At 38.1% G+C, this 21180-nt stretch overlaps 1 protein-coding gene across 5 annotated transcripts in view; it reads left to right on the top strand.

Moving 5' to 3' along the window:
- Positions 1-21180, top strand: part of PBRM1 (polybromo 1) — an 83363-nt gene that overhangs the window by 32928 nt on the left and 29255 nt on the right. For all 5 annotated transcript variants that reach the window (XM_023727258.1, XM_023727251.1, XM_023727242.1 and 2 more), the window contains 5 exons: positions 1700-2342; positions 7079-7290; positions 16778-16963; positions 18360-18517; positions 19157-19420. In XM_023727258.1, the coding sequence (XP_023583026.1) occupies positions 1700-2342; positions 7079-7290; positions 16778-16963; positions 18360-18517; positions 19157-19420 (1463 nt within the window). The remainder of the gene's footprint in view (positions 1-1699; positions 2343-7078; positions 7291-16777; positions 16964-18359; positions 18518-19156; positions 19421-21180) is intronic.

Here is a 21180-nt window from a genome sequence, read left to right as displayed (position 1 = left end):
TCCGGTGGAGGCCTTGGTAGCTGTGATCCATTAGTCCTTCGGACTGATGTTCTCCTTGTATCCTGTTCTCTTCATTCTCCCTTGCTCCCGAAGGGATGAGACCAGTGGAGTGTCTCAGATGGCCGCTCACAGGCTTTTAAGACCCCAGACGATAACTCACCAAGGTAGAATGGTACAGGGATTTTTGTTGTTTTGTTTTGTTTTTTTGGAAGGATGTTAAAAGCTTCTTTTTTTCCCCCTTTGTTTTCCCCTTCATTTACTAGTTTTTAAAATAATGCATTGGTTTACGAACAGTCCTCCAACATTTACCCAGTTTTTTGTTTATTTTTTATGTGTCATTAAGAACTCCCAGATTTAAACATATTGCTGAATTCATCGTACTGTAATTATTGTCCTTACTGATGCTTATGTCCCAGGCTGGTTCTTGTGTTCTTTTTTTTTTTCCTAATTGTACTTTAGATGAAGGTTTACAGAGCAAACTGGTTTCTCATTAAACAATTAATACACATATTGTTTTGTGACATTGGTTGCCAACCTCACAACATGTCAACGCTCTCCCCTTCTTGACCTTGGGTTCCCCATTTTCAGCTTTCCTGTCCCCTCCTGCCTTCTTGTCCTTGCCCCTGGGCTACCTTTTCATGAGTTTTTATAGTAGGGGTCTCATATAATATTTGTTCTTTTGTGATTGATTTATTTCACTCAGCATAATGCCTTCCGGATTCGTCCATGTTGTGAGATGCTACACAGATTCATCATTGTTCTTTATCGTTGCATAGTATTCCATTGTCTGTATGTACTATAGTTTGTTTATCCATTCGTTGATAGGCACCTGGGTTGTTTCCATCTTTATGCTATTGTGAACAGTGCTGCATTGAATGCGGGTATGCATATGTCTGTTCATGTGACGGCTCTTATTTCTCTAGGATATATTCCTAGGAGTGGGATTGCTGGATCATATGGTATTTCTATTTCTAGCTTTTTAAGGAAGCACCATACTGTTTTCCAAAATGGTCCTGTGTTCTTTTGACATGACCATGGTAAGAATTTATTAATAGAGTCTTTACTCTTTGGTGTTTCAAAATATGCCTGGCTCGTCTTGTGCATACTGGGAATCAGCCACTTGCCAAGGAGCCCTGACCTTTTGATGGGAATTTGTATTTCAAAACTGTAATCTGGGGTACCCTGGTACTGAGTTGTTCATCGTTTCTAGGCATTTTTAGTGGACAGAGCTAGGAAATATGTTTGTGGGCGTGTGTGCATGTGTATTTACATTTAAGGATAAAATACAACAGAAGTTCATACTGATATTTTCAATTAAGATTCAAAGCTACAGGTTTTTTACTGTGTATCCTGTGTCTTATAGCTGTATCTCTTTTTCTCCCATGAAGAAAATCTCAGTTCTCAAGGATACTAGAGGTGATGGAATTAGAATGTCACACATGTACTCATTTGCTTTATTCCATCTTAATCACAGCTGTCTCAGCCTAACAGTACTTATTCTTCCACCAAAAATATGATTATTTAAATTTCTTACTAGTTCTTTTTTGTCTTTAGGCTGTATTTCACTAGTCATGTGCTAATTATTATGTTTTACAAATCACATGGAGTAGTCCCTTTCTTATGGTTATGCTGCCAGTGCTATAAAAATTTAGGTTCTTTTATTTAATTTTGTCCGTTAACATTAAATCTCTTTCATTAGGTAGGAAGAGTGGCATTTCTCCTAAAAAATCAAAATACATGACTCCAATGCAGCAGAAATTAAATGAAGTCTATGAGGCTGTAAAGAACTATACTGATAAAAGGGGTCGCCGCCTCAGTGCCATATTTCTGAGGCTTCCCTCCAGATCCGAGCTGCCTGACTACTATCTGACCATCAAAAAGCCCATGGACATGGAAAAAATTCGAAGTCACATGATGGCCAACAAGTACCAAGATATAGACTCTATGGTTGAGGACTTTGTCATGATGTTTAACAACGCCTGTACGTACAATGAGCCTGAGTCCCTGATCTACAAAGATGCCCTTGTTCTACACAAAGTCCTGCTTGAAACTCGCAGAGACCTTGAGGGAGATGAGGACTCTCATGTCCCAAATGTGACCTTGCTGATTCAGGAACTTATCCACAATCTTTTTGTGTCAGTCATGAGTCATCAGGATGATGAGGGAAGATGCTACAGTGATTCCTTAGCAGAAATTCCTGCTGTGGATCCCAGCTTTCCAAACAAACCTCCTCTTACCTTTGACATAATTAGGAAGAATGTTGAAAATAATCGCTACCGGCGGCTTGATTTATTTCAGGAGCATATGTTTGAAGTATTGGAAAGAGCAAGAAGGATGAATCGGTATGTTTTCAGAGCCATTTCTTTTTGAGAAGTGAGATATTTAGTGCAAAACAAGAAGGAATACTGGTTTGATATACTATTTCAGCTTGGGTACATTGTTACAGTTGGTAAGATGCCATTCTGAATTCTAACCGGCCAGAACTTCTATACAGCACCTGTTCTGTGGGGGAGAGGGCACACTTCTTAATCATCTAGATTAGGGCCAGGGAGAAGAAGGGGTAAGCCAAAATTGAAGATCTGTTAAAAAGTATCAACTCTTAAAATACAACCTTTTGCAGAACATGATTTTAAAAGGATAAAATGCTAGTAATTAGAAATAGTAACATGACTTTTCTTTTAAAAGTTTAAATTCAATCCAAGAATGTTTTAAATAAAATAGTTTTGACCTGAGGTTAGCATTATTTAAATTTGACAACCATTTCAAGAACGTAAAAAGGCTTCTTTTTTTTTCCTTAATCTCACATTTCTCACTTTAAGAGTAGATGTGAAATGTTGTAGAAGAATCAACCAAGAAACAACCATGCTTAAATTTCCATCAGATTTCAGTTTTCTTTAATTTTGACTTGTGGTGTATGTTTGCCGCACATTGATAGCATACTCAACTGTTACAACAGGTTCAATTCAGCGGTTACAGCGTGTCTTCTGAGTGCTGTTGGAGGCACTTGGGGAATGTAGACAGTTAAGGATACTAACCCCCACCCCTGGAGCTCAGTCTATCTTGCTGAAAGCTAGGCCTCTAGGCAGTGTGCCTGGGTGTGTGGGGGATGTCCAGCTAGGGAGTCTGTGAAGCCCATTAAAGAAAGTGCATTTGCTCTGGACCTTGAAAGACAAATGAATAGTAACGTTTGCTATACCAGTTAAACACCTGCTGTTTATGTAAAGCACTATGCTAGGCACGTTATGTAAATCGTCTCTAACCCTTACAACAGCCATTCTATGGAGTTGATAATCTTCCCAGTTTGTATATGAAGAACCCAAGGCACAGGCAGAGAGAAGTGCGTTTCCAAAGTCTCATAACTAGTAAATGGTGTGGCGCATCTTGTTCCCCACTGCAGCGTGCTGCTGCTCGTACTAATCATGGAACACAGCCAGGCACATCAAGGCTTGAGCTCTGTGCTCTAAGAGCTTGAAGTCTGACAGATAATACAGGACCTGTGCTTAGGAGAAAATTCCAGACATAAGACAATATGTAACAACCTGATACTTAGTTAAGTCAGTGTCATATGGGATAAGGAATTCTGTGGCCTGGAGTTCTCCTAAAAAGACAAAAGTTATCAGGGAAGAATAGGAGGATGGGTAGGATTCAGATGAGCAGTGGGGAAGATCTTTCAGGTAAGCTGAGTGATATGAGCAGAGGCATAGGGTTAGGGAACAAATATGGTCTGTTAAGAGACAAGAAGAGTTGGGGCCAAATTGGAGAGGTCCTTGAAAGACACATTTAGAAAGTGGCCCTTATTCTTAGACAGTGGGAGTAGAAATAAAGAGAAAGATGGAAGGACATCTTGTAGTCAAAATCTGCAAGAGCTATTCCTTTATTCAACAAATGTTTATTGAGTAGTTTCCAGTTAATGTTCTGGGTGCTTGGGATACACCAATGAACAAAACAGACAGAAGCTCTGCTTTCACTGAGCTTAAACATCTGTGTTTGTTCTTGTTTTACTTTAGTAATCCTTAAGTCTAAAGCCAGTTCCCCAGACCCCATTACATCTTGGGGTTCTGTAATTCTTCCAAAGGGCATTTGTTTCTTAGATTATTAGCAACTTCGTCTTGTATGGATGACATATTTATTCTAAGAATTAAGGAGATTTGTTATCGCTAGGAAATGAGATCTTTTCATACTCCCATTGTTGACATGATTGATTTTTGCTTTTGAGGACTGGGTGCTAGGATCCAAGGTGCATTTATTGAAATAGTGGTGCACACAGGTTCGCTCTCGTGCTCAGAACGTTGTTGCAAAACATAAGGGAAGCTGTGTCTGTCTTTGCAAACGAAGGTAGTGTTGTGACTGCTTATAGTATTTAATAAGAACTAAGGTCATGCTGCTGAGATGAGGGATGCATCAGTTTAGTGCATGATAAACCGTGACTTTATCTACTGTACTGTCAATAAAGAAGATAGGCATCCCAGAAATATTATGAGTTTAATGAAGCTCACATGCAGTAAATTTCCACATTGATCTCTATACAGAGTTCATGCTTCATCACCACTCAACCTCTGCCCACCACTGCTACCCAGTATCACCAAAGACTTCACACCCTGAAGTAGAAGGAATCTAAACAGGGAGACATAGCACAAGGAAAAGTTCACTTGGGTGACCGACCGTGGTTTTGTCCATCAGCAGTGTTCAGTAACAGTACGTGCTGACTCATGCCACTTGGCCAATGGTTCTCCTAATCTGTTGGCAGTATTCCTGAATGAAGCAGTCTGACTCCCTTGCAGATTAAGGGGACCCATGGAAAGACAGGGACAGGGAAGCATCAGGAGCCTCCTATAATCTTAATTATTTCCTTCTGCTGAATGTCTGCCTTATGTGAAAAGATAGTCTGCCAATTTGGGGGAATGAGAGTTCTTTTTCCATCCTGAGTTTTTATTCTTGCTTATGTAGAGAACACTTGACCTCTTAAGTTAGCAAATTCTTAGTATTACTTTGTTTAAATAAACAAAACAAAAGAGAATATGAGCCCTGGTGACACAGTGGTTAAGAGCTCAACTACTGACCAAAAGGTTGGCAGTTGGAATCCACCAACTGCTCCTTGGAAACCCTGTCAGGCAGTTCTACTCCGTCCTATAGGGTAGCTGTGAATCGGAATCGATTCAACGGCAACAGGTTTTTTTTTTTTTTATCATGACACTTGTACAAAGCTTCCTTTACTAAACACATGACATGGTAGAATTATGAATCTGCCCTTTCACTTTAACATGGATTTACCAAAAGCGGGATTTCATTTTTAGTTTTATATTTACAACTGTAAGGTGTTATAAAATCAGTTCACTATTTGGTATTTCAAGTGGACAGGCTTCAGATATCTCTTTTTCAAAAAGCAGGCATCAAAATAGTGTCTTAGGTGTTTCTTCCCTTAGTAAATTTTATTTTTATTACTTTCCTACAAGTATTAGCATTTTTGTAACCTGAAAAGATTTTTAAAATTTTTCCAAAAACACCCATTTAGATTATTGGCAGTGTTTTTTCATTGTTTTCTAGTTTACCTTTGCTAATGGGAAAGGGGATTTTGTAGACCTCACTGAGATTTGACACCATAGTGACGTGGCCACCTGGCAGCTGACTGGGCCTGTTATGCCCGCCCCAGACTTCCCCAACCAGAGTGTCTCCATAACTGCTGATAAAACGTTTGTCTGTGGAGAGCTTTGTGAATAATTTTTCAGGCCCTGGTGTTTTTAGTTAATAGAATTACTTTTAGGTTTTCCTCGAACCCCAGTGAATTAGAGATAGTAATAAAATTTATTTCACTCTAAATTCTAAAGTTTCTTTTTGCCCAGTTCCCTCATTTTATAAATGAGGAAAGAGGCTCAGAAAAGTTCTGAGTATGGCACAAATAGTTTTTTCTCATCTTTCAGTATGTTGCCTGTGTTGGTTCCCCAGAGTTACGTAGTTTATTTCTGGGAAACTAAAGTGAACACTCATTCTGAGGCCTACAAGCATTATAGGATGCCCTCATGGCTTTGCAATTTAGGTTCAGATACTTGCCGAGTACTACCAACCTAGACGACCATGATGCAGGTCCAAAACAAGAAAATGGACATTGCCTAAACCTTTTGTTAACACTTTATGTATTACATTGGTCCCCATTAAAGGAAAGTAGAAATTAATCCAAGGATTAGATATAAGTAAGTGTTGGACATGGTGTAGAACCTTGTATACAGTTCTTGACTCTGGCAGCCACATTCTGTTGCTAGAATCTACTGGTGCATGTGCATCTACCTTGTCTTAGTTAACTAGTGCTGCTATAACAGAAATACCACAAGTAGATGGTTTTAACAAACAGAAATTTATTCTCTCACAGTCAAGGAGGGTGGAATTCCGAATTCAGGTTGCCAGCTCCAGGGATAGGCCTTTTGTCTCTGTGTGTCGACTCTGGGGGAATGTCCTTGTCATCAGTCTTCCCCTGGGTCTAGGATTTTCTCAGCACAGGGACCCCGGGTCCAAAGGACGTGCTCTGCTCCCGGCTCTTCTTTCTTGGTGGTAGTAGATCCCTCTCCTCTCTGCTCAGTTCTGTCTTTTATATCTCAAAAGAGATTGACTCAAAATACAGCCTAATCCTGTCGATTGTGTCCTGACTCATTAACGTAGCTGCCTCTAATCCTGCCTCATTAACATCATAGAGGTTAGGATTTACAGCACATAGGATAATTACATCAGATCACAAAGTGGTGGACAACCACACAATACTGGGAATCATGGCCCTAGCCAAGTTAATGCACATTTTGGGAGGACACAGTTCAGTCTGTAACATACCTCCACAGGGAAACATATGAAGCCTTTTCTGTTACGTGATCTGTGCTGGGAGTAGGCCTTAAGGAGAAGGCTAAGGCTCCCATGGTCAAATGACATCTCAGATTTTGTTCTAACAAACATGAAGGAGAGATATTAGAACTGAACAAAAGTACCGTTGTATTAATTAACATATTAAAGAAGTATTTAATAGAATTTAACCTATAATTGAGGTATATGAAATAAGTAGTTTATGTGTCAGTGGATGCTCTTGATGCCGTTATAGGACAGATTCCGAAATATATGAGGATGCAGTAGAACTTCAGCAGTTTTTTATTAAAATCCGTGATGAACTCTGCAAAAATGGAGAGATCCTTCTTTCACCAGCACTCAGCTATACCACAAAACATTTGCATAATGACGTGGAGAAAGAGAAAAAGGAAAAATTACCAAAAGAAATAGAGGAAGATAAACTAAAACGAGAAGAAGAAAAAAGAGGTTGGTTTCTTTTCATTTTATTAAATATGAAGAAATATCATACTCTGTGCTAACTGATGTCATACTTAGCTGTTTATGTTAATTACTACTCATGGTATTGACACTCACAGTAGACATGGTGAAATGGAAATGATTTTTATCATTACCAATTTGGTCATCAGGCTGGAAAAGATTGGAAGTTATATGTGACACAGCTGTTACCCTAGTACCCAGGAAAAGAGTCAATTAATTCACAAGTGTGGAAGCTTGATACTTCTTAATATTATTGGTAGGTAAAAGCCTAAGAAGCCATCTGGGGCTAAAAAATAGTGAGTGCATCAAGTTTCTGCCACATCACTCAGTAGCATGGTTTTCCTCATACACACTGTGGGCCAAACAAGTAGATGATATTTTGGTTGAACCACATTCTTAGAAAGAAAATTTTATTTTAATCATACAACCTAAAATTGTTACTTTTTGAGTGATTTGCCAAAATTTAGAAATATTTTGATAGTGGGAACTTTTATCACAAATTTGATCATTTCTGATAAAGCTCTAGTTCACATAGATACCTTGAATACTTGGTTTTCCAAAGAGTTACATTAGTCTTTAGCATCAAACTTCCTCCTTAGTTTTTTTCCCCCTTAGGCAAGAAAACAAAATAAATTGATTTGGAGTAAATTATCATAAGTGATGGCATTGCCAAAAAAAGAAGAGGAGAAAGGAACCTGGTTGGTGAAAATGGTAATTTTACCTGCATGGGGCTAGCTGCAAAAACCAACAGCTTTGCTACCAGAGGGGATGCACTTGTTCGGGATGATGAGTTTGGGATGATGATGTGTGTGCAGGGCATCCATGCCATCGCTAGCTGAAAGTAAAACCTGCAGCTTTACTAGCCCAAGGTGGCGGTCAGAGTTGAGAAAGATCCTGTAAATGAGAGAGCCATACCATACCCGTTGCTGTTGGGGTGATTCGGACTCGTAGCGACCCTATAGGACAAAGTAGACCTGCCCCATAGGGTTTCTAAGGCTGTAAATGTTTACGGAAGCAGACTGCCACATCATTCTCCCATGGAGTGCCTGGTGGGTTCAAACTGCCGACCTTTTGGTTAGCAGCCAAATGCCTAACCACTGCCTCACCAGGGCTCTTTGAGAGAGCCATAGAAGGGCTCAAATAAGCTCCTCACACATTCTTGGCTGATTGGAAAACTACGCAGGTGCAGGGAAGATGTGATAACCTGACAAAAAGCAAAATTCAAGGATATTTGAAAATTAACTGCAACTTTCAATGTGTTCCCTAACCATCACAGAGATTAATCAGCAGAGGGTGAAGCCTTGCAGGTTTGAGGTATTTGAACACAACCTTTGCTTAAATCATTGGCTGACCCCAACTATGCAGACCTAGGAACAACCCCTAGTGTCAGGTGTGCTAGATGACCTGTAATAGGAGTCCCAGCAAGAGAGGAGGGAAAGAAAGAAGAAAAAAATACATATATATGAAGATACAGTAGCTGAAAACTTCTCAAGTTTGATGAAAAACATTAACCTACAGCTCTAAGAACCCCAGGTAAGATAAACACAGAGACCCAGTTCTAGATACAGCATAATCAAACTGCTGAAAGAAAAGAGAGAGAAAATCTTTAAAGCAGCAAAATAATTCATTGCATAAAGGAAACAATAATATGATTAATGGCTGATTTCTCATAAAAAAATAATGGAGGCCAGAGGGCAGTGGAATGACATTTAGAGTGTTGAAAGAGAAAAAACTGAACCAAGACTTATACATCCAACAAAACTGTTCTTCAGAAATGAAGTCAAAATAAAGACATTCCCACATAAACAAAAACAGAGAATTTACTACTGGCAGACATGCCCTATAAGAAATATTTAAGGGAGAGCTTCAGGCTGAAGGAAAATGAAAACTGGATGGTAACTCGAATCCACAGGAAGGACTGAAGAGCACTGGAAATGATAAATATGTGGGTAAATATAAAAGACCATGTGTGTATTTTTTTTTTCTAAAAAACCGTTACTATATTTTTAAAAAACCACTATTATGTTTAAAGCAATAATTACAACACTGTATTGTTAGGTTTATAACAGTTATAGATGTAATGTTGTTGTTAGTCGTTAGGTGCTGTCGAGTCGGTTCCAACTCATAGCAACCCTATAGACAGAGTAGAACTGCCTCATAGGTTTCCAAGAAGTGCTGGTGGATTTGAACTGCCAATCTTTTCGTTAGCAGCTGAGCTCTTAACCACTATGCCTCCAGGGCTCCAGATGTAATATATGTGATAGTAATAGCACAGAAGAAGGAGGGATAGAGTTATATTGGAGCAAAGTTGCTATATTTAATGAAATTAACTCAGAATTTACCTGAAGTAGATTGTAATAAGTTAAAGATGCACATTGAAATGCCTAGAGCAACCACTTAAAAACAAATAGCAAAAATGTCAGCACAGGAGTTAAAATGATAGCATAAAAGAAAGTAGTAAAGGAAGAAAAGTGGAACATAAGAAGTACAACACAGAAAACAAGTAGTAAAATGACAGATACAAAGCCAGTTGTATCAGTAAGTACATTAAGACTGGAGGAACCCCCCCCCCCGCCCCCGATCTGTTGCCTAGAAACAGTTTTTAATACCCTGAACTGAAACTACCCCCATGAAGTCATGTTTAAACTAAATAACAGTTTAGCTCTGTAAATAATGTTTGCCTTGAGCATTGCACCCTCTTCTGTGAGATCAAAATGACAACAGTAGCTCTAAAACAAGAAGCCCTGGTAGCACTGGAGTTAAGTGCTTGGCTGCTGAGAGGTTGGTGGCTCAAACTCACCCAGTGGCTACAGGGGAGAAAGCCTGGAAAAACCTATGGGGCAGTTGTACTCTGTCACATGCGGTGGCTATGTGTTGACATAGACTTGATGGCACATAACAACAACATCTCTAAATCACAGATGAGAACTTTAAGGGGCAGAGAGTCTGAGTTAACTGTGGCGAAACAATATGGGTAGAGATAGTGAGAATGATGATGCAACGTGAAGTTTGTAACCATTGTCGGTGAACTGTACGTGTAAAAATTGTTGGATGGGTGTATATTTTCACACACACAAAAAAGCAAAACTAAAGAATAAATCTGTTTAAAATTACAAAGTATTAATTACATTTAATGTAGATAGACTAAACACTTCAATGAAAACACATAGATTATCAGATTGAATTTTAAAAGTAAGATTCAACTATATGCTGTGTACAAAAGACACATTTTAGATTCAAAGACACAAGTAGACTGACAGGAAAAGGGGGGGGAAAGATATAACATGCGAACAGTAACCATAGTGCGATGGAGTGCCTATATTAATATCAGACAAAATAAACTTTATAAGAAATAGTACTAGAGACAGAGGGCCATTTCATAATGAAAAAAGGGTCAAGACATAAGGAAGATATAATATTTATAAACGTGTGTATGCACCTAACAACAAGGCCCCAAAATATATAAGAAAAAATTGATGGAACTGAGAGGAGAAATAGTTTAACAATTATAATCTCAATACTTCTTTTTCAGAAATTGATAGAACAACTAGACTAAAAATACGTAAAGATATAGAAGACTTAAGTGGCGTTATCAACCAGCTTGACCTAACTGACCTGTGTAGACCATTACACCCAGTGACTGGAGAATACAAGTGCACATGGAACATTATCTAGAATAGTCTATATGCTAAATCATACAACAAGTTTCAAAAAATTTTAAAAGGATTGAAATAATACCAAGTTTATTCTCTGACTGCAATGAAATTAGATTAGAAATTAACAACAGAAAGAAATCTGGAAAACTTTCAGATATTTGGAAATTAAACAACACTTCCAAATAACCCATAGATCAAAGAAGATATCACAAGGGCAGTTAGAAAAATCTTGAACTGAATGAAAGTGGAAATATATCAAAATTTATAGGATACAGCTTAAGCAGTTCTTAGCGGGAAATTCATAGCTTTAAACACATATATTACAAATAACCAGTAAAACCCAGTTGTCATCGAGTTAATTTCGATTCATGGCGACCCCATGTGTGTCAGAGTAGAAATGTGCCCCATAGGGTTTGTAATGGCTGGTGTTTTGGAAGTAGATCTTCAGACCTTTATTCCAAGGCACCTCTGAGTCGACTTAAACCTCCAACTTTCCAGTCAGCAGCCAGGCATGCTAACCATTTGCACCACCCAGGGACTGACCGGAAACAAAGAATGATCTAAAATCAGTAATCTAAACTTACACCTCAAGAAGTTAGAAAAAGAAGAGTAAATCAAATCTAGAGTAAATAGAAGGGAGGAAATAATAAAAATCAGAGGCGAAATCAGTGAAAGAGAAAACAAAATGCCAATGCTGTGGTGAATATGATTTGAGACCGTCCAAGAGTTTCTTGCCGCTATTACTTAGATTTTTTTGTTGCTGTTGTTTAAGTTTAGTTGACATGGTTCCTGGCAATGCACAGTTAGTGACAGCCACTCCTTGAGTTACTCTAAGGTAGTTTTCAAAGTGTGCTCTGTCAGCAAGCTACATCAGTATCTCCTGAAAATTTGTTAGAAATGCTAATTCTCTGATTTCACTCCATGCCTGCCAATTCAGAAACTCTGGGGATGAGGTCACCTCCAGGTGATTCTGTTGCACAGTTAAGTGTGAACAACTGCTCTAGGGTCTTAAATTTAATGCATGAAGGAGCAGGAAGCACCTGCCTTTTCTCATAGTCGTTTAGCAATGGTATGTGAACCCATTATCTGTTCTGGTAGTGCATTCTAAAGAAAAGACAGCAATGACATTTTAAAGACTATTAACCACTACCCTTGATTGATCCTTACTACCAGAAAATATTTCCACTGACTTAATCTCAGGAGAAATTCTGTGATAGAAAAGCGGGGCCACGTAAAGAAAAAGACAGTAGGAAATTTCTGTTCCTCTCCCGTCACTATGTACCTATCTCATGAGCCTGGGACCTTTGCTGACTAGAGGGAAGGAAACCTTGCTGCATAGAGCTGCTTTTTTAGGCTGCCAGAACTTTTCGGTATCTCTTTTCTTACACTAACTCAAAAACTACATTTCCCAGCAATGCATTGTGATTGGGTGGTGGAATTAGGTAAGAAATGGTCCTTTGCCATAAGGATGTGAAGCCTGCAACAGGATAGACTGAGTAGAAAGGGCGATAAAAGCAGTGTGATCTGGGATTATTTTAACTGGTTTTTTTCTAGCCATGAAAGAACTACAGTCTGTTCCAAACCTTCCTGTGTCAGTGTACCTTATGAATTAAAGGACAACAAATTATCAGAAAGTTGGGTAGCAGTTGTGTATGTCAGTCAGACAAATTGTGTATGTCAGTCTGTCTTTAAGCCCTAAGAGGTGGTTTCTAACAACCACCAAATGGAAGTTGAAGGAAACTAGAACATTTCACACACCCTGTTTTTTTAATTAAATAATAGAACTTCTTATTCAAAGTTACACAGCAAGGATAAAACAACATAGGGGATTTTCAGCTAAACATGGCAGATTGTACACAAATGCTTTCTGTTACTCCTTCCCAGAACACCTCTAAAATAATGGAAAGACCATTTAGAAACAAAAGGCATAAACACAAGCATAATCTTTTCCTCAAAAGGGGAAAAAAAGGAAGAGGAGATAATGGCAATTAGAATTGGAAGCTAGAAAGTAGATAAGTTGCTAACACTGACTTCAATGCCAGCAGTTGATGAAGACCTTAAAACAGGCCAATTCCTGCCTCAGAATGGTGCAGGGATTAGGACATCAGGTATTTCTGAAAACAGGGATGCAGGTAGAGCCAAAATAGGAGGACTAGTTCTAAATTAAAAGCAGTTGAATCTCAAATCACCTTCCCAACCCTGCCTGTTACTATTCCTCCTAAAGAGTCTAGACTCGGGGACACCAGGCAAACCTAAGGGTGAAGGTACAGTGATGAAAGGGGTATTAAGCAAAAGGATTTATACTAAACAGACCCCTGTTCCTCTACCTAACTAGCTTGTAGAGTCCTTGGCAGCCAGGCTAATAGCACTCAGGCAGATTTTCTCTTGAAAAATGAGCCAGGCAATGAGAAAACAAAGTTAATAACATCTGGAGGTCCTCGGTGAAACCCATCAGTCATCCAGCTCTGTTTCTACACACAGAGAACTTCTAATCAGCTTTTGAGCACCTCTTAAATAGGAGCATGTAACTAAGAATGAACAAATATTTAAGGAAAGTCTCTAAAATGGAACATGAAGAGCAAAATAAGAAGGACCTTGGAGGAAACAAACAGTGAAGGCAGCATGAGAAAACCTAAAAAAAAGAATGTACGTCTTCAGAAAGATAACAAGATGCTGTTTCTGTAAAACAAGAACAGGAGTCTGTTAAAAAAATGAACATTCACAGAACAAAAAGTTTCTTGGAAATTAAAAATGTGATAGCAGAAAGGAAACATTCAGGGAAAGGATTAGAAAATAAAGCAATCAGTGTAGGAGGCCCAGAATCCGAATAGCTGGCATTCTAGAAAAAGCAGGACAGGACATTACCAAAAAAAAAACGATCAGAAAACTTCCCAGAATTGAACAACATGATTTTGCAGATTGAGGAAGCTTAACTCAATGGTTTAAAAAAACTCATACCTAGGAATATCATCACTAAAGTTTTAAAATAATGGGGACAAAGAGAATATCTTAAAAGCTTTTGGGGGTGTTGGGGGCAGGTAATTCACAAAGCAACACTGAAGGTAGAAGACAACGGAGCCATGCACAAAATTCTAAAGGGGAAACAGCTCCCAACTTAGAATTCTATACCCAGCCAAACTATCTATAAAGTACAAGGGTAGAATAAAGACATTTTCAGCTATGCGAAGACCTTAAAAAGTTATCTTTCATACAGCTTTCTTAGCTGCTAAAGGGTATTCTCCACCAAATGAGGTAGTAAGCAAAGAAAAAACAAGGAAGATGAAAGAAACAGGTTTCATCACAGGAGAAAACCAAAGGGAATTACCAAAATGACAGTAAAGGGAAATTCTAGAGTTGCAGCCAAATTACCAGACATAGAAGACATTGCGTTCAGATTAGAGCAGGAAGTCAGCTAATGGAAGTATGTCTCCAATAGAAGAACAAAATTGATGGATTACTTGACATTTTTGGATATAACAAGAGGAGAGTTGTACTTCTGCAGAGCTTAGCATTGAATTAGTAACCTGTACTCACTTAGTCAGGAGCCCTGGGGGCTCAACGGTTAAGTTTTTGGTTAGCGCTTCAAACTCGCCCAGTGGCTTTTCGTGAGAAAGACCTTGCAATCTGCTCCCGTAAAGAAAACCCATGAGGTAGTTCTGCTGTGTCACATGGTGTTGCTATGAGTCTAAATCACTCGACAGCACCTAACAACCACAGCAACTCACTTAGTCTGTTGTAACAATCTCCTAAATGGTCTTGCATTTTACTTTACAAGAAGAAACCAAGCCTCACCTTCAACACTTAGCTTAGAAATCTTCCCAACTAAATATCCAGTTTCATGGTTTACAAGTTTTGGTTTCCCCATAACTGCAGCTTTCTGCTGCTATACTTTTTAATAATATATTCGTTTTTTCCTTCTGAGCCCTCAACTACTGAAAATCCATTTTTCTACCCCACAATCTATTCAATCTAGGCTTTTTCTATCAGGTTCCTCAAAATTCTAACAGTGTTCACCCACTGTCACTTCCACGTTTTTAGGTGTTTGTTTCAGCATCACCCCTCCACCAGGTACCAAAATTTCATCTGAATACCATCAGCTCAGAAGTCCCAAATTTCATTATCTGAATCATCTAAATTAGGTATGGATGAGGCCCAATTCTTCTCCATCTATGGGCCTATAAAATTAAAGAAGTTCTCCGCTCCTAAAATACAATGATGGGATATGCATAACAATTATAGACATTCCTGTTTAAAAAGGGAGAAATGGAAGGGAAATAGGAGCCACCAGTTCCAAGCAGTTTTGAAATCCATCTGGGCAAACTCCATTAGGTTTCAAGGCCTGAGAATAATCCTCTGCAGCTCAGCACTTGGCCTCTGAATCATCCTTCCTCATAAAAGGCAGCACATGTTTGTAGCTGAGTTTTATCAGCCTGTTTCCTGCCTCTAGGATTTTGGGAGTTTGACAGCTCCCTTTCATTTTGTACTATCTTTGTCCCTTTCGGTCCAGCTAGCAGTGTTTCTGCTGTAATAAAATTCTCAAGAACCTTGTGAGTCTATCACAGATGTCATGGGGACTCACTTAGTCATTGATTAGATAACATTTTTCATGAAAATTGGCAAAACTTTAAAACAATTATAATGCCAGTGTTAGAGAGGGAATAGAGAAACAGACCCTTTGTAGCCAAACAGTGAGGGACTGAAATTGGTATAGCCTTTTGGAAGGCAATTTGGAATATGCGTTTTTAAAAAAATTTTAAATGCTTAATCCCAGCAGTTTTACTTCTGGGAAATTGTCCTCAGGAAGTAATCAAAGATGTGGCAGACATTTGTCATCCACAAAACCTATGGTATTTTCAAATGATGGACTGTACTGGAACCATTGAAAAGCATTTAATCCCAGGGGAAATGTTCATGCAATATTAAGTACTTAAATAGTTCACAGCATATGATATGATACACATATTTCATATTTCCTCAGTCCTGTCATTCCGTTAATCATGATGTATCCATGTAAAAAATGTTAGGAAAAGCAATTTCAGAAGCATTAAGATGGAGGGGAAGTGCATCAGAGGTTATCTCTAGTGCTACAAGTGACTTATTTTTTTCTTTATGTCTTTCTGTATTATCCAGAATTATTACATTGAGCATATATTACTAAGGTGATTATTTTTATTCTACAGATCCTTTGTTTATATATTTCTTTACATATTTATTTATTTAGATCAATGGTTGTTAGTTGCCGTTGAGTTGATTACAACTCATGGCAACCTCATGGGTTACAGAGCAGAATTGCTGCATAGGGTTTTCTTGCCTGTAATGTTAACAGAAGCAGATCACCAGGCCTTTTCCATGTTACCGCTGGGTGGGTTCAAACTACCCAGGTTAGCAGTCGAGCGCAAACCATTTGCCCACCTAGGGAACTTAGGTCAATAGTACCAAAGGAAAAAACCAAACCGTTGTTGTTGAATCGATTCCAATTCATAGCAACCCTGTGAAGCTGTAAATCTTTACAGAAGCAGACTGCCCCATCTTTCTCTCTCGGAGCAACTGGTGGGTTCGAACCGCTGACCTTTCAGTTAGCAGCTGAGTACTTTAACCACTGTGCCATCGGGGCTCCTCAGATCAATGGTAGTCCGTTGTAATTCAGAAAAGGCAATTTTAGATAAGGGTTATTGAGAATGTGAAGATCATACTATTTTTTCTGAGTTTTTCCTTTGAATGTCAGAAAAATAATTAAATACATTTGTATGTGTTGTTTGAACCTTACATCTGATTCTAACATCCTTTTAATGAGCACCTTTTTATTTTGTTTACCTAAGAAGCTGAAAAGAGTGAAGATTCCTCAGGTGCTGCAGGCCTCTCAGGCTTACATCGCACATATAGCCAGGACTGCAGCTTTAAGAACAGCATGTACCACGTTGGGGATTACGTCTATGTGGAACCTGCGGAGGCCAACCTACAGCCACATATCGTCTGTATTGAGCGACTATGGGAAGATTCTGCCGGTAAGTTTGCCTCTAAATCAAAGGGCAGAGTGGTGAGATGTGACAGTTTTATTCCCCTTGGTCCTCAGGAAAGAAAGTTTTAATGCAGGCATTTTATTCCTTCCAACAGTAGTTGTTCTACAGTGAATCAGTAACTATAATTAAGCATCCACCCTATGAAAAACATAGGATTTAGAACTGTTGGGCAGTGAAACAGTTGAGTCAGAAGAAATGCATTCAGCTGATATTAAGCACACACTATGAACCATGCTGTATGTAGGATGACAGATTCGGAACAACAAAAGGCACATATTTTGTCCCTGGCCCACCAGTCTGCTAAAGGAGGTTACAAATGAAAAAAAAATTAAGAGGAGCATATGCGTTGGCTTAGAATTTGATTTTGGAAAGGCTTCCTAGAGCAACTGGCTTTTAAGTTGAGACATGGAGAACGAGTAGGCACTAATGAAGCCAGAGCAGGAGGAAATGGGATCCAGCAATTTAGTTCTTTCAGGTGGCTGTCTTAGTTATCTAGTGCTGCTATAATAGAAATACCACAAGTGGATGGCCTTAAAGAGAAATCTATTCTCTCACAGTCTAGGAGGCTACAAGTCCAAATTCAGGGTGCCAGCTCCAGGGGAAGGTTTTCTCTCTCTGTCAGCTTTGGAGAAAGGTTCTTATCATCACTCTTCCCCTGGTCTAGGAGCTTCTCATTGCAGGGACCCTGAGTCCAAACGACACGCTTTGTTCCTGGCACTACTTTATTGGTGGTATGAGATCCCCCTGTCTCTCTGCTTGCTTCTCTCTTTTATGTATCAAAAGAGATTGACTTAAGACACAATACAATCTTATAGATTGAGTCCTGCCTCATTAACATAACTGCTGTTAATCCCACATCATCAACATCATAGAGATGGGATTTACAACACACAGGAAAATCACATCAGATGACAAAATGGAGGACAATCATACAATACTGGGAATCATGGCCTAGCCAAGTTGACAGACATTTTGGGGGGACATAATTCAGTCCATGACCGTGGCCATCATGTGAATTAGTTTTGGACTTTACCAGAGGGTTAAATATGTTCTTTAGTGTGTCTGTGTTCTTCCTCTGAAGCACACTGCTTTAGGCGTGTCCTGACTAGAGCAGAGCACAGCAAGTCTCATCACCCTCCTCATACTTTTAGCATGAGGGGGAAAGTAGTGTTTTTAGCCCTTGTTGTGCTTTATTATTTTGAAGTATTATTTCTTCTAAAATAATTAAACTAAGGAACTATGGCCAAAAAAGCACATTGTTAGGTTCAGGCCATGGCATATTGACTTGATGAAATGTTTGCATGTCTTGAAAAGAATGTATGCTTTCTGTTAATGGTGATGTTGTTCATTCTCCTCCCCGCCTCCTCTCTGTCTCTTTAAGGTGAAAAATGGTTGTATGGCTGTTGGTTTTATCGGCCAAACGAAACTTTCCACCTGGCTACACGAAAATTTCTAGAGAAAGAAGTTTTTAAGAGTGATTATTACAATAAAGTTCCTGTTAGTAAAATTCTAGGCAAATGCGTGGTCATGTTTGTCAAGGTAAGAAATTTATCACTCCCAAAAGTATCACTCATTCCCGAGGAGTAAAATTCAGGAACACAAATACCGATGTTTACAAAATTAGGAACTCTGTTCTAAATTCTAGTTGATTTTTTTTTTTAAGCCGTGTCTATATAGGTGTCTGTAAAGATGTGGGAGAAGATGAACTTGAACATGATGGTGAAAGACTATTTGCTATTAACTTACAGTTTCTTATATTGCCAATCTAATTTTTGAGAATGCTATTTTCTGAAAGATAAACATAAATTGTCAGGTTGTTTTTGAGGTAATAAGGTATACTTTTTGTATATCTGATAAGGTGCATGAGCCCTGCCCAAAGCTTTCAGGAACATTACAGCTGTGTGAAATATTAATATATTTTCAAAGGGGCACTTGGTAAGCTAAATGGAACTATTCATGTTTATGAGCTAAAGTACGTGTATTTAATAAGGACATTCTATAGCCAGGAATAATCCTAGATGTCTAGCCATTTACCACTTGTTCTTAGCCACTAGAAAGTCTTAACAATTAAGTTTCTGTTTGGCTGGTTGGTTGGTGTTTACTTTTGGTTTTTGGTTGATTGACTTGCAGAAAATCCATGTAACTAAGTAATATTAATTTTGTTCTTATGCCCCCCAGGAATACTTTAAATTATGCCCAGAAAACTTTCGAGATGAGGATGTTTTTGTCTGTGAATCACGATATTCTGCCAAAACCAAGTCTTTTAAGAAAATTAAACTGTGGACCATGCCCATCAGTTCAGTTAGATTCGTCCCTCGGGATGTGCCCCTGCCTGTGGTCCGAGTGGCCTCTGTATTTGCAAATACAGACAAAGGGGATGATGAGAAGAACACAGACAACTCAGAGGACAGTCGAGCTGAAGACAGTTTTAACTTGGAAAAGGTATGTAGACAGTAGCCACACAGAAAAGAATGTTACATCTCAAAATATCTATTCCAGAAAGTAAATGAATAAATTATTCAAATTCAAAATTAGAAAAAGCAACAGTATAAAACCTTAGCCAAACTGGAAATAGAAACTATAAAGGAAAGAAATTACAGAATTGAAACATAGAACATGAAAGTAAATCTAAGCTTATTCTTTGACAAGTCCAATGAGATGGCTAAACTACCAACTGTCTTAATAAGGGGACTAAAGGGAGTTCAACTTAAACACAAAGTATGGAAGAAATTTAAAAACTTGTACATTTCTGTTAATAAATTTGAAAACCTGAATAAAATGAACAGTTTTCTAGGACAATACAAATTACCAAAATGGAATTAAGAAGAGAGATAACACCTAAATAGACAGCAACCATGAAGAAATTGAAAAAGATGTCTAAGAGCTAATTCCAAAGAATACTGAGGTCAGGTAGTATCGTAGATGAATTCTTTTAACTCTTTAACGGACCTGTAATTATGATGTTTAAACTGTTTCGGAGGATGGAGAACCAAGAAAACTTCCCAGTTCAGTTTACAAAGCCAGAATAATCCTGATCCCAAAACCTGACAAATTAAAATAAAAAACTTCAGTTCATTCTCACTTACGTATATTGATGTAAACATTACTCGGAAAAAAATATGTTTGTAAGTGAAATCAAAGTAGTTCTTTATGAACAGCCTGACTAAGGAGAGGGGTGTTTATTCTAGGAATGCAGAGATTGTTCAGAATTAAAAAATCTACTAATACGTTTTATTATATTAATAGATCAAAGGAGAGATTACGTGGTAAAGTACCGTACCTGTCTTGATTATTTTAAGTCTTTAGATGGATATTTATCAGTGTTATTTCCTAAAATTATATTTGTATCTCAAGCTTAAAGCCTATCAGACACATTCCCTTTAAAGTTATGTGCAGAGCAGAGGTGCTTGCTGTATCACCGTTACCTAATATTTTTCTGAAAGTGATAGCCAGTGCAGTTAGACAAACTAAAATAATCAAATACTGGGGGAGGGGGGAACTAACTGAGAAGTTTTTGGAGACAGAGTTCAGCAAGTCTAAATTTCAAAATTCATATGCAAGTCAATAGTTTTCTTATATAAACACAACAATTTATAAGACTTCTGAAATTAAAATGAAAGTGTGACTACGCTTCAGCAACAGTTAGAAAAACCTTATGGAAGAAAATATCCAATTCACATTAGCAACAAAATACATTAATAAATAACTTTAACAAGGAATATCTAGAACCTGTAGGAAGAAGACAAACCAGTTTACTGAAAGACATAAAAGACTTGAATAAATTATTTTTAGAACTTGACAGAATTATTCTAGCGTTCTTAGGAAAGAAAGATGTGACCGTAACAAAAGAGAATTTAAAAAGTAATGAAGAGAGCCTTGTCCTGCCAGATATTGTTACGTTTTATAATACTGCATTTTAAAAAAACACTGAGATACTGGCGAAGGAAAGAATAGGCTTTTCATGATTAAGTCCAAAAATAAATGGCTAATGAATATGTGATAAACGTAGTACTTTAAATCATCAGGGTGATAAAGAAATCTAATGGTCCTGGAAGACTGGCTAGCTATTTGGAAAAAAAATAAAAGCAAACGTGGACTCTCACTCCGTATTCCAAAATAAATAAGATGTAAACATAAGTAAATGAAACAGTAAGAGTACTAGTTTGTAGCATAAGTACATTTGGCACGTGTAATCTTTTTAT

This window comes from Trichechus manatus, unplaced genomic scaffold (assembly GCF_000243295.1).
Source record: "Trichechus manatus latirostris isolate Lorelei unplaced genomic scaffold, TriManLat1.0 scaffold00001, whole genome shotgun sequence".
In the NCBI taxonomy this organism is placed as follows: domain Eukaryota; kingdom Metazoa; phylum Chordata; class Mammalia; order Sirenia; family Trichechidae; genus Trichechus; species Trichechus manatus.
The sequence above is the reverse complement of the archived record's forward strand: the minus strand, read 5'-3'. Positions and strand labels throughout refer to the sequence as shown.